At 37.3% G+C, this 15,153-nt stretch overlaps 1 protein-coding gene across 1 annotated transcript in view; it reads left to right on the top strand.

The window, feature by feature from the left end:
• Nucleotides 1–13,861: 13,861 nt before the first annotated feature.
• Nucleotides 13,862–15,153, top strand: part of LOC129085025 (pregnancy zone protein-like) — a 46,846-nt gene continuing 45,554 nt past the window's right edge. Inside the window, exon 1 of the mRNA XM_054591439.1 lies at nt 13,862–14,016. Within this exon, the coding sequence (XP_054447414.1) occupies nt 13,934–14,016 (83 nt within the window). The 5' untranslated portion in view covers nt 13,862–13,933. The remainder of the gene's footprint in view (nt 14,017–15,153) is intronic.

The raw sequence follows: 15,153 nt of genomic DNA on the forward strand, positions 1-15,153 counted from the left end.
CATTTGAGTTTATGACTTGCTTTTCTTCCAGTATTTCATTCATAATTTTCATCCTAAAAAACACAGGATTTCATTTGATAGCAAATAATTTGCATTACTGTTGTAAATTCTGAATTTAAGTTTTTAGATATTATGACATAAGGAAAATATGGAATATGCCGAGAGAGAGAGAGAGACAGAGAGAGAGAGAGAGTCAGTGTTGATGAGGAAGAGAAAAAAATTAAATTGAAGAGAACTTCATGTGAGCTCAAGAAAATAAAAATAAAAATAAAAACCAAAACACAACAAAAACACACAGTATTTTCAGTAAAAGATCATTGAAGAATGGGGTGGAGATTGCTTAGAGAGTCACAAATTAACTGATAAATTTAGTGGATTTATGACCATGATTGAGAAGTTAATCCAAGGGCATTTTATCTTTTTAAAATTATTTTACTTTTCTGAGCTTATCACTTATTACTGAAAAGCAATGTTCAATGTCTGCCTTTTGCTTAACACTACTATTATAGCAATGAATTAATATTGAGAAGAGAGAGGCAGGAAGAAACTGGAAGAAAATAGGAATGGAATAAGACAATTTCTCTACTAACTTTAACACAGGATTCTGACTTTACTGAGATACTGCTACAGACAAGAAAAAACAAAGATAGGGAGGCAGAGACAAATGCATTGAAAAAATAAATTAAAATAAAATTTAAAAATAAATAAATAAATAAACCCATAATATTTTAAAAAAAGAAAAAGAAAGAAAAAAACAAAGATAAATTTTCCAGTTTTGGAGTGAAAAAAATTTAGAAACAGAGTGTCCTAGACTCTGTCAATATTCAACAAATTTAAAATACAGTGTTTTCATAGAAGATGGTTAGACATTTATTTTTTAACTTCTCTGATAGTGTATACTTTAAATAATACCTAAATTACAACTGGCCCTTAATAAATCTTTATTAATTGGTTTATTGTAGATAGGAAAAGTAAATGTATTAGTAATGCACCAATCATAAGTCACTGAAAGAAAATTCACAAATATTTTCAGTTGGTTGATCTCCTAAAAGCAGTGCTTATTTCAGAAAATGAAGGATATTTGAAACAAGTGTTTCCTGGAAGAAATGAGAAAAAAAAAAGATGTTTGAATTAATTGCACAGCCCTATGTATTCCTGGGCAGCTAGAGGTTTGAATAGCATACACATTTCAAAAACAAAATGTAAAAAGAAATGTTTCCCTAATTTGCCTGAAGAGTTTTTCCTATATACTATAATGGTATTCTACATAACAACTTAATGGACTAAGATTAAGATTTGTAAGAAAATTTTCCATCTCAACACTAAGAGAGACAGTGTGTATAAAGAAGAGAGAGAGAAAGACACCAAAGGACAAGGAGAAGCAGCAAGCAGAGAAGTAGAAGCTGAGCCTTTCTTCCAGCCTCAGGGATGCGTGAGGATTTTATCTTTGATCAAATTTTCCTTGGCACACTAACTCAAATAGTGTATGAGTATGTCAGATCTAAGGTAAAAGAGCATATGGAGGAGCTTACCCTGTACTCATTGTCAAGTTTATTGAATAAAGAGTAACTGATGGTGATGAGGCCAGTCACCATACAAGAGAAGAGGGCCAGTCCCATATGATTGGGGTGCTCATCAGGGAAGGTGATGTGAGTAACAAAGCATAAAAACTTAAAGAATTCAGAACTGATGGATGTCCTGAGCTAAAGGGACCTGAGCCGACTCAACCTTGTCTAGTGTGACTTCAGGACCACTAGTGTCCTAATTGCTGCGTGATTTGGGGATGTCAGAATATCATTCTGGAAGACTGCTGCTACGCTGTACCTAAAAATGCTGTTTTTTCTGTCTTGCCTATGTTCATAAAGTATAGCAGCACTATTTGTAATAGCCAGATGTTGGAAAGAGCCCAAGTGCCTATCAGTTGTTGAGTGGATTAAAAAACTGGGGTACATTTACACAATGGAATACTACACAACAGAAAGAAAGCATCAGCTCCTACCCTTCACGACAGCATGGATGGAACTGGAGAGCATTACACTTTGATGAGATTTTTGAGCCTAAGGTTGCCATTCGTATTTATTGGCATGGTAGATAACTAAATCAGGCATTTGTGTGAGACTCTTTTTATACAAGATATTTTTGCTCAGAAGATAAATTAATGCTATCGTTATCCCTACAGATTTAACAGTGTGTGATTGCAAGGGCGCAGGGAGGGAGGATCTAGGTGAAAGAGGGTATGGGGGTATAATGGTAATGAAAAAATACAATAAAAATGAACTATTTAAAATAAAAAATAAAAATAAGTAAATAAATGTTATCCAGTAGTTTTTAGTTGGAATACAGACAGACAATTAGGTCACTACAGTTAAGTTGGAGTTCTACAGTCTATGGCTTTCCCTCAATGCCACAATGATACTATGCCCAATATTGGGCCCATGACAAATCCAATATGGATACAATAAACTCATACTGCATCCTTATACTACCATAATCCTCAAGTCCATTTACAGTTATGCTCATACAATTATTTGGTAGTGAAGAAATTCATGCCACTAATACTTTCTTCCTGCACTATTTCTTCCATCTAAGGCATGCCTTGAACATAGTTATTAGCACTTTTATCACCCAATGTGAATTTTCTCTTGACATCTCAAGGATGCTTGTTTGCCCCTAAAAGAATTATACAACCTCGATAATAGCTTTCTGCTAATTCAACTTACCTCTTGTTCTTGGAGTATATGATAACTTACCTAGGGTGGCAAGCATTCCATTTCTGAAATCAAAGAAAAGAGACTTCCACCCGGAGGATGCACTTTTTAAGGGCAGCAAATTAAATCAGTGTAAATGGAGGGATTAAATCATATGTAATCAAGTAATTAGATCAGGCATGCTTGGCTCACACAGCCCTGATAATCTAATGAAAGTTTCAGACTCTAAAATTTTGTGTAAGTGCATAAATTTTCTAGGGGCTTATATAATTCCTGAAGCTAACTTGTGGAACAATAATGTTTCAAATCCCTGGACAATTGAATTTCCCCTAGAGAACCTAGTGTCTAAACACAGTCATGTTTATCCCACACCAAAAATTTAGGAAGATCTGTAGTGATGCCACAGAAGATTAAGAGGAGAGCCAAAAAAGAGGTCTTCCATTCAAACTGTATGTCTTTCACTTCTAGAATTTGAATTTGAAAAATAAAATATAAACTCTACCCCACTTTCCCCTCACTGAGATTTTAGGAGTGGGTTTAAAGTATACTCTACACATTAGGAACTGCTGGTATTTGGAAGAATCATTAATCTTAGCATTTTACTCTCAACCTTTAAACTTAATGAGAAATTACTAGTATGTATTTTTATTAAGCCTTGATACTTTTTATGTGCATTTCATGCATTTTTCCAGAGCTTTGCTAAAACAACAAAACTATACTCAACATCACAATGTGATTTTGATAAGAACTTTTTTTAATTTTCACAAGGCACAATTTTGTATAATGGTTGTCAATAATTATACCTAATAATAGCAAGCACTCAATAATTATTTGTTGAATAAATGGATGAAGAATCATGTGCCCATGAGACATGACACTGCTTCTTAATAAGAAGTTGATAGAGAACAAAGGTTTAAGGTGAGGATATTATCTATGTGAAATCTGAGGGAAGAGAAATGCAGGAAAAGGGAACAAAAAGCACAAAGTCATTAAGGCAGGAAGGTTCTCAAGTACTGGAGGGATGCAAAGTGTTCAGTATGGCTAAAACATACAAAGTAAAAGAATCAGCAGGTCAGCGGTATGGGGACTGGAGAGCATTGTGGGGAGGGTGGACAAACTTTCCATTGATGACTCAGGGGAAGATCATTAAGCTGGATAGAACATTACTTTGCCACTAGGGCAGTTTTTAATGACGTGTCCGCAGAAAATATTACCGCAGTCTGAACAACTCAGTTGACAAACCCACTGGCCTGATTGAAGGGGCCAAACTTTAACACTAGGTCAAGCCTGGGCCGAAACAAGAAACTAGAACAAACAATACCCCAAGATGAAGGGAAGAATTAGAGCCCCCCCTTAGTAACAAGATAGGACAACGGCTGAGCCTTGACTCAGACAAATAGCCCATAAAAGCAGGGTCAGAGCTGAGGATAAGGGAGAAACAAATACCAAGAAAAACATATCAGGGTGCAGCCCCCATGCAGCTGGGCCAGAGTCGACAAGAATGAGGAGGAGGCATAGGGCGAGGGTTGAGCCTTGCCTCAGATACACATCCTGACCAGAGAAAGAGTAGGGGGCCCAGTAACAGCCTTGAACCTAATCAGCAAAAAAGAAAGAAGCTGCCTATTGCTAACTGCCACTTCTCGCCCTTGTATCTTGCTTGCTTGCTCTGCTTATAAAAACCTGTGTACCCTTACAGCGGTGCGCCTTTTTCCTTTCGAGGGAAAGGTGGCCCCTGCGCAGGTAAAACTTGGCCAAATAATAAAGAGTGTGTGATCAAACTCTAATTTCTGAGCTCATACTTGTGGGGATCGTAACACTGATCTCTAAATCAGCATGGTAATATTAAACAATGTCTTTCTAATAAAACAAGAAATGGCACATTCTAAGCATTCTTTTCTATCATTGTCCTGACTCTCAGGATTTGTTCCCCGGAATCCTTAAAAAATGAAAATGTGTCTTTAAGGTCCCAGAATTTCCCAGCCTGCTCTCTACCAGACCAAGTATTGAAAAGAAGAAAATACATGCAGAAAATCAAATCAGCAAGTTATCATGAAAGACAAATTATCACAACCAGAATTCCTGCTTTTATTTATTAAAAGTATTATTATAAATATCTCGTGTTAATATGAACTTTAATTTCATTCTACATGTTAATGGTTCTAACTCTACCTCCCCCAATGTACCCTGAGGTGGCAAGGACACTTTCATTCTTCCCACGCACAGTTGCTCAATCCTCTGTAAACATATTTTTCTTTGGAAATAACACTGGTTTAGAAATGTGTTCAAAGGTAATGATGTCCTTCATAGTTCTTTTATAGCTTTATTTTGAAAATTTTTTTAATTTGTTATACAATTTACATTGTATCAGAATAATCAGCAATTACAAAGTAAAGTCTTTCCACATTTCATTATTCCCTAGTCCTTGTAAACTCTATTATTAGAGTCAGAATTTAGATTTTGGTCTGTTTTTTTCATATAGCAGAAAATAAAGCTTTGATGTCATGAAAAATCTTTATGTTTCAATAGATGTGTAATATTCTATCAAGGCAATATACAATATGTATCTTAATTGTTATTGACCATTTCCACTCATCTAAAATTTTACTAATATTAAATTTTGCTTTAGTGATATGTTCATTTAGTGGTATGTTCATTTTTATTCTTTGTGTGGGAATTTCTTTACTGAGTCAGTTACACTTGGTGCTCAAAACCATGGATCTTACACACCAATTATGTATAGCAAATGTCTCCTACACAAAGAAGTGTTTCTAAGTTAAAAATCAATAATAACTGACATTTGCATAACACCTACCCGAAGCCAGGCACTTTGTAAGTGCTTCACATGTGTTAATTAATATAATCAAATCACAGAATTATTATTAAGCCAACTTAACAGACAAGGAAGCTGAAGCATCAAGAGTTTATATAATTTGCTCAAAATGACACAGTAAGTGAGGGACCTGGAATTCCATCCTAGGCAGTTTGACGATTGAGTACTCTCTCAAACACCATGTTGTGCTACTTTCAGCAGTTAAAATATTCCCCTGTTGTATTTCAGATTGCTTCTTTCTCTGGGTGCTTTTCTTTCTCCTATAAATATTACTTTAGCCCAGAAAAAGAGGTCAAATATTTTATTTATTCTTTCATTCAACAAATGTTTATTGAGTGCCTATTAAACTGATGACTGAAATTTTGTTACTATATTTGCATTGACGTGAGTTAAGTTCTTATCTACTATTAAAAGTTGGAATGCTGTGACATTGGTCTTTGACTTTCACATTTGGCTAAAATCTGCCTTTCAGGTTCATCTTTGGTCACAACCTATTTCAACATAATTTTTACTATCTGTGAAATTGTGCATGGTCAACAATTCCATGATCTTTATAGGTCATGATTACACGAAATCACTATAATACTGTTGGTAATATAATCAAGGCATGATGTGGATTAATTTTAATGTATGAATATTCACTTATTGTTACATATATTTGCACAAATTCTCTTAAGACATCATAAGTTCATTGTAGGCCTCATATATCCATCTGCCCTAAATATATTTCTGGTATTTAAAAAAGTATGACATGAGATGGGCTAAAGATAGTTTGTTCAATAAATGGTATTGGGGAAATTGGACAGATACATGCAGAAAAATAAAACTAGACTACCATCCTATACCACACACAAAAATAAATTCAGAATGGATTAAAGACTTGAATATTAGACCAAAAACCACAAAAATCCTAGAAGAAAACATAGGCAGCAATATCATGGACATTCCTCATAGAAATTTTTTATAGGATATATCTCCCCAGACAAAGGAAACAAAAGAAAAAATAAACTAATGGAACTTCATCAAACTAAAAAGTTTTTGCACAACAAAGGAAATCGTCAACAAAAGAAAAAGACAACCCACATAATGGGAGAACATATTCACCAATACATCTGATAAGAGGGTACTATCCAAAACGTATAAAGTACTTACAAAATTCAACACCAAAAAGACAAACAACCCAATTAAAAAATGGGCAAGGGACCTGAACAGGCACTTCTCCAAAGAGGACATACATATGGCCAATAGACATATGGGAAGATGCTCAATGTCACTAATCATCAGAGGAATGAAAATAAAGCCACAATGAGATATCACCTCACACCTACCAGAAAGGCTATCATAAATAAATCAAAAACCAAATTTTGGTGAGGATGTGAAGGAAGGGGAACCCTTTTGCACTGTTGGTAAGAATGCAGATGGATGCAGCCACTGTGGAAAGCAGTATGAGGAAACCTCAAAAAATTAAAAATGGATCTGCCTTTTGACCCAGCAATCCCACTTCTGGGAATGTATCTGAAGGAACCCAAAACACTAATTCGAAAGAACATAACCACCCCTGTGTTCATTGCACATTATTTACAATCACCAAGATATAGAAGCAGCCCAAGTGTCCATCAATAGATGAGTGAATAAAACAACTATGGGACATTTATACAATGAAATACTACTCGGCTGTAAAAAAAAAAAAAGAAAAAGAAAATTTTACCCTTTGTGACAATATGGATGGACCTGGAGAACATTACGCTAAGTGAAATAAGCCAGCCAGAAAAAGACAAATACCATGTGATTTCACTCATATGTGGAATCTAATGAACAAACTAAACTATCAAAAAACAGAGACAGACGCATAAATGGAGAATAAATGACAGCTAGTGGGGAGAGGGGAGATTAAGGGGTTGAGGGATTGAGCAAAAAAGAAAAAGGACTCACGGACATGGACAACTGGGTGTTGATGGCTGAGGGGAGGGAAGCAAAAGAGGACTAAATGGTAGCGGAAAAAAGGTAATAAAGATTATATTTATATATAAATATATATAAAAAGTATATACATATACTTTTTAAAAAGTACAGCATTAGAATTGGGTACTTTGGGCCCATTTTGGAATTTTCTCCACTTTATACATGTTGTAGTGGTGGGTAACAGAAATAATGACAATTTTCATTTAAATCCCCCACATTTCCCTCCTCCAACTCTTGTCAAAGGTTGCATTCCCTGAAAATTCCATAAGAATAAAGAGGAGGGGCGAGGAGGTGACTAGCATGCATGTTTCAGGGCCAGGAGAACCGAGAGCAGCCAGGCCAGCTCCAGGGCCATGAAGTTCCCAGGAGAAACGAGCAAACTTTTTAGAAGCCCAGAAAAATGCTGTTCCTTCTAGGAGGACTAATAGGATGGCATCTAATATTTTTGCATCAACTGAAGAATCTCAGAACATACCTAAAAGGACCAATCCCCCAGGTGGAAAAGGAAGTGGTATCTTTAATGAATTGACATCTGTGCAGATTATACATTTCTGGAACCAACCTGGTGGAAAGACCGGTGACATTTTTTGGGTCCCAAGGCACTGTTACTTCACCCTTGGCATACCTAAACAAACCCAAAGACCATGTGTTCTAGTGTGAGGAGGAAGCCCAAAAACTGAACCTTGAAGCAGCAAGGAGCACTGCGTCCAGAAAAGAGCCAGATGAGAAAGGTGGCGGGGAGAAGCAGACAGCGCCTCGGACTAGGAGCTGAGCCCATGTGCCCAGGTGACAGCTAGGAACTCAGCCTGGACATTGGCCTCACTCTCACAGCACAGTCTTGAAAGCACCCAGAGACCAATCCAGCATCTCCTTCTCCTGAGACAACTTCCTACTTCCACGTAGCGAACGTACTCAAGAGATAGGACTTCAAATATTATAGTTTCTGTTAGCCCAAAGGATCGATGGTGGGACAGGGGTCTGCAGTGTGTCTGAACCACTGCTCAGGCTCATATCAAGAGCTTCAGAGGACCTCGCCATCCAGACTGCTAGAGACACATCTCTGTGGAGAAAAAATACGACTCCCTGGTGTGGCCTCATTTGTAGTTCCAAATGTAAGAGGAACTCTAAGATGGGGGTGGCCAGGGAGCTGGTGCAAGGCCACAGGAAGGTTTGGTGACATGGGATCTTCCATGTCGTTGCTGGATCAGCCATCTCAAGGCTAACTGGGTATCTAGGAATCATTAACATAATAGTAGAAGAGTTTGAAGCCTTTGAAAGAAAACCCAAAACAATCTACCTATTGCTATGAGATAGCGGAGCAAACTATGAGCCCAAACACTGAGTGGGGTGGAGGGATCCCTGAATAAACCCCCCATCAGATCCTAATGCCATTAGCCTTCTGTGGATATGGTTTCTCTGCCTGGGTCTAGGGGTGCTAATGCCCAGAGCCTTTTCACTTTAGCCCCAGTATATTGTTCTGCAGCCTTTTCTTTAAATGCCTTCATTGTTTTTCCCTGGGAGCTGTCAAAAACCAGTCATATGATTTATGGGAAAATTTTTGTACCTTGATTCTCTGAGCTGCCTCATTTCTGCCATTCAAAACCTTGGCCAGATCTTATACAGGGACCTCCCTCTTTCATTCACAAGGGACTGGGTTTGGTCTTCACAAGCTGGTTTTTCTTCTGAATTCTTTCCTTTGTTTTCTCCTTAGCCTTAAGTCTAGGCCTTTGCTCTCACCAATGATGTGGACAGTTCCCTTCACATGCTACGCTCTTCCTATCAAGAAGGTCCACTGGGGTTATTTAAATCCTTCAAGTGTCTTACTTTATTTCTGTTGGTGGGAAGAAGAGATGTTTGAGAACCTTGGGTTCTTAGGTTTGAATTATTTAATATCTAAAGAGCCATTCTAAAATACCAGTTTTATATAAGTGACTATTGACTCTGGTCTGTTTCTGATACCCTTCTAGAAAAAAAGTCAGTTGCTCAGGTACACCTAAGAGAAAGAAAAGTTTGCTTAGGCCACCTTTTATAAAGCTTTACACAACCTCTGGACCATAGTCACAGTTTCCAGAAGAGAGTTTGAGACCTTAGGCCAGGCGATGAAGTGGTTTGGCAGCAAAGTCTCAACTGGAGCCAATTCCATGATATTTGCCAGCAGAGATAAAGGGCTGACAAGAGTCGTGTTGCTTTAGTCTGTCAGGCAAAATTTTACCCATGGCACATTGAGGGGATCTGCACACGGCTTTGTCAGCCCCACAATTTTCCCCGTTCAATTGCCCTGCTGACTTTGGAGGCAAGAAACACTCAATCCTTGTAACTCTATCAGGTAATTTCTGTCTCCATTCTTCAAATGGTTGTTTATAAGAAAGTTATATGGAATTCAGAGCACTTTTTTCCCTATTAAAAAATGTCCTAAAAGGGGGTTAGCTTTTAAGCCCAAACACACTAATTGGTTTAACTTGCAGCGAAATGTTCTAATGGCAGAAGTGAACTACTATATATATCTATGTTTTGTTTTTCCATATACAAGAAACATAATTCGTAATTTCCAAATTGGATTGTCAAGAAGAACCCTAACATTGCATGCTAGCCCTGTGGCTTCCCTCCCACCCTCACTGTCAGCCAATCAGAGAAAGAGCTCTCTGGTTCTGTCCACTGGCAGAGATTTCTGGGGTGTAGATTTCTGGGGGAAACCAGAGATGGGAAGAGAGGCCAGGGGAATAAAGAAACCATGAGCTCTGGGCAGAACTCCTTGTCTTGGCTCTCTATTCATCTTTCTCCCACCCTTTTCCCCCTCACTGAGGCTTTAGGAGTAGGTTTAAAGTGTACTCTATACATTGGGGAATGCTGGTATTCAGAAGATTCGTTAATCTTAGGATCCTATTCTCAACTTTAAGCTGCATTGAGAAATTTCTATATTTTTACTAAGCCGTAAAACTTATTATATACATTTGGTGCATGTTTCTAGAGCTGTACAAAAGCAACAAACCTGTATTCATGTCATAATGTGATTTTGATAGGAACATTTTTTATTGTCATGAGGCAGAATTGGGTATAATCATCTGAATTACACTTAGTAATTTTTTAATATAGATTAAAGCAGAGAGCATGGAAAAATATATTGAAGTAGAAGTCTTATTTCATCTAGGTAATAAGTACCCAGCAAGACTCTCTACCTTATCTTAAAACTCAAAAGTGGGATAATTGTCATAGGGGGTATATATTTGTGAGTTTATTAAATAAATGATAAATATATATATCATTTATATCACTTTATATCAATAAAAGTATAATTAAACTAATATTTCAATTTTACCAAGTTTCTTAGGTATATTAGATTTTTTTATTTTTGAGTTTTCAATTACAGTTTACATTCAATATGGCTTTGTATTAGTTTCAGGTGTAAATCATAAAGTTGTCCCCGTGATATTTCCAGTACCCACCTGGAAACACACAGTTATTACAGTATCATTTACTGTATTTCCTATGCTGTACTTTACATCCCTGTGACTATTCTGTAACTTCCAATTTGTACTTCTTAACCTCTTCACTTTTTTCCCACCCAGTCCCCTAATCTCCTTCCCCTCTGGCAACTATCAGTTCGTTCTCTGTATCTTGAGTGAATCTGTTTCTATTTTGTTTGTTTATTTTGCTCATTAGATTCTACATATAAGTGAAATCATATGATTTTTGTCTTTGACTTATTTCATTTGATATAATACACTCTAGGTCCACCCATGCTGTTACAAGTGGTAAGATTGCATTCTTTCTTTTTTTTAACTTGTTGAAGATTTGCAGAGGTCCAGGCACTTTTTTAAAAAGATTTTAGTTATTTATTTTTTAGAGAGGGGAAGGGAGGGAGAAAGGGAGAGAAACGTCAATGTGTGGTTGCCTCTTGAGTACCCCCTACTGGGGACCTGGCCTGCAACCCAGGCATGTGCCATGACTGGGAATCAAACCAGCAACCCTTTGGTTCGCAGGCTGGTGCTCAATCACCTGAGCCAGACCAGCCAGGGAAGATTGCATTCTTTTTATGACCAAGTAATATTCCACTGTATATATGTACCACAGTGTTTTTTTAATTTGTTGTATCACAGTTTTTTATCCACTCATTTATCGGTGGCACTTAGTTTGCTCCCACATCTTGGACATTGTAAATGATGTTACAGAGAACATAGGACTGCTTCAATGCTTATTTTCCACAAAATTCTTGAAGATGTATTTAATTTATCATCTGATAGACTATTAAAATTATTTTTGAATGGTGATTATAATGTGACCTTTGCCTTATAACTTAGATGCCTAAATAATTAAATGATACATAATAGTGTATCTCCTCCTTTGTGCTTACTCTTTGCATTTGTGCTACACATAAAATAGTGTTATTGTCTCACAATTTTATATTTTTTATTACTCACATACCACATGTTCACTGTGGCAAATCAGAAAATGCAGTTTAAAAAATAATTGCCTTTCCAGATGCAACCACATTATTGTTTAAGCAATTATTTTCAGATATTTTTGCAAGCAAAAATATGTAAATGTAATTAAAAATATTCAACTGCTTTAACCTGTTTCCCGTAATATTTTCATCTCTTTCTCTACACACACACACGAGGAATATGTAATATAATATTTTTGTAACTCATACTATTTCACTGAAAGATTAACCAAAAATTAATTAATCTCTTCATAATGGAAATTTCCGATGTTTTCAATTTACAAAAACTGGATAATCACCCTCCTGTGCATATCTTTGTGTAGTTAACCTTTTTTCTTAGGTAAGACTGACCATCTTTTTGACTTTAATCAATGTACTCCCGGCTGCCTTTTCCCACCCGGGGAACAGATACATGCACATATATAAATGGGCACAAATACGCCCTTACTTCCGTACGCCCCTTATACCGTCACTGCCATTCACAGTCACATTCAGATCCACACGGAAGTCCGGTAGGCATACAGGTTCATATGCGCACTAGTCTCTGTCACCCACATAAAGGGGGAGGCCGGGATGGGGCTGGCGGGAGTGAAGATGGGAGTGGGGAAGGAAAGGCGTTCTGAAGGCTTGGGAGGAATGAAAGGTTGGGATTCATCGGGGACATAAGAAAGCAATAATAGGGTTATGAGGGCGGCACATCCTGTTATGGGAAAAGAAGAAGGTCTTACAGCCATCGGCTAGGAAAGATAGGGTGCTGGGACCGGGGGGCTGGCAGTGATATTCATGCTCCAAGAGAAGGACGCAGTCAGGAGGGTCTGAGCCAGAGAGGAGCCACACCCAGCCTTGCAGAGCCTGGGCTGAGGCCACGAGAAAATGGCCTCTGCGAGGTCTTAAAGGAGAACAGAATACCAGATGGAGGAGAAAAGCACAGACTGAGGAAGAGGGACAGGATTTGGTCCCTGAGAGCCCCGTTGCTCAAACGGCCACAGTGCACATGCTGCTGCTACCCAGCATCTCTCGATGAGTCAAACCAAATATTGTTTCTTATTCTGCACTCATTTAGTTTCCGAAACGTGCTCTAGATATCTCTGCAGCACCACAGTCCTTCTTGGTTATCACACCATGTCGCGGTGCCGTCCCAATCCCCGAGCTACATCCACGTACCCACCCATCTAGTTCCCCCTTCTCCCTAAATCCCACCGTCACTGTCTCCAAGTGAACCCCTTCCCTGCCACTCATAGCCGCCTCTCCGTGTGTCCTCATGAGATTTCTTCTTTCTACTCACTTCCATGTCTATGTTAAATGGTGATAAAATGGTATGTGCCTAATAGCACTGTTGTGAAGATTAAATGAATGGCCACATGTAGAAGGATGTAGAACTTTGAGATATTGTGAAAGCTCAAAGATATTAATCTTATTACAATTATTTCCTCACTTAAAAATAAAATGTATATCAGTGATACTTTCATTCCTCATTTCTTACTTAACCCAAATTTTGAGAAACCAGTTTCCTTCTACCTGACTAACAGTACCAAGTAACTGATTTCAGTGACTATCTCCACAACTGAAAGCTGCTTAGATTGCTCCTCCCCCAGCACCCAGATAGGTATTTACATTAATAGCTCTTTTTAAAAAAGGAAAGAGAAATCAAAAGTATTGATTGATTTTATCAAATTATGTAATTTATTTCATTTTGCATTAAAAATATTTAAAGTAAAGATTAATAACCAGAGCCAGTGTAGCCTCAAAGCACTATTTTTCAATGTTTTAGAAAATTTGAGAAAATAGATGAAAGAATATTGATAGTTGTGGAAATTATCTGGAATTGATTTTTTTATACCGGGAATGGTTAATATGTTACAAAAAACAAATGGTTAGCAGTTCACTTTCATTGACTAGCAGGTAAAATAAAAACCAGTGATTTGGGGATAAGAGCAGAGTTCAAGGAATCAAGGGCTCAGACTCCCTTTATTTCCCTTTCCTCTCCACACCATGAGGGGACGTGAACTGCCCAATCCAGTCTGGATTCTGCTTCTTCTGCTCCTTCCCAGAGATGCCTCAGCTACTTCAAAACCGTAAGCAAAATTTCCAGAAAGTCTATTTTCACCTCTTTCCCATTGTGTTATTTGCTTCTTGATATCTATCTTTTTATTTATTTTCTGATTCCCTGTGAAATGATCTGTTGTCAAAAGGGCTTAGAAGGGTCATTAAGTTGTTATTGCATTTCAATTATATGTGGAATTTAACAAACAAGATAAACAAGCAAGCTAAAAACAGACTCATAGATACAGAGAACAGATTTAACAACTGTCAGATGGGAACAAGATGGGAACTAGGTGAAAAAGGTGGAGACCTTTTATTTTATTTTTTTATTTTTAAAATAATCTCTCTGACAACATTATGGCAATTACTGGAGGGAAAATGAGGGGGAGTAGATAGAAGATAAAGGGGGATAAATGGTAATGAAAGGAGACTTGACTTTGGGTGGTAAATGTACAATACAATATACAGATGGTGTGTTATAGAATTATACACTTGAAGCCTATAGAATTTTATTAACCAATGCCACCCCTGTAAATTCAATACAAGTTTTCTTTTTTAAAGTGCTTATTGCTTTCATGGGATAAAGTCTACTGTAATTCTAGAAAACTCAGACATAAGGCAGTAACATTTATGAAACATTGACCAAATAAAAACATAAAATTCTTTTAAAAAGTAAAAATTAAAGACTATAGAATTCTACAGCACTCATAAAATATAGAGAACATAGAATCCTGAACTATAGCCCCCCAAAAAAGAGATAAATTCTTTATTAGCTCATGAAAAGGGGGCACAGTGTTATGGTCATTGTGAAGTGACTCAGTTATTTGCCTTTCCTCAAGTCAGTACTTGAGAAAATGGATGCATACCCACAGATAAGCCAGGATTTGTGTGTCAGTTCAGTCAATCCTTCAGGAAAACATTAGTGGCTAGCATTAGATCTTGGTACTAGAAAGATTAACAAAATGTAGACCCTGTCCTCTATACCTCACGGGATAGATAAGAGAGTTGGTACACAGAATGAAATTCAGTGCAAAACCAGAAACAGGTAATGCAGGATTCTGTGAGAATATTTACAAAAGAAACTTAACTCCTTATGGGACCTGGAATAAGGGAAGGGGCATCTCTGAAGCCTGCATAGGGACATCGTCTTCAAGATAAGTTTTATGAAG

This window comes from Pteronotus mesoamericanus, unplaced genomic scaffold (genome assembly GCF_021234165.1).
Source record: "Pteronotus mesoamericanus isolate MK-2021 breed Mesoamerican mustached bat unplaced genomic scaffold, CSHL_Meso_final scaffold_21, whole genome shotgun sequence".
NCBI lineage: Eukaryota > Metazoa > Chordata > Mammalia > Chiroptera > Mormoopidae > Pteronotus > Pteronotus mesoamericanus.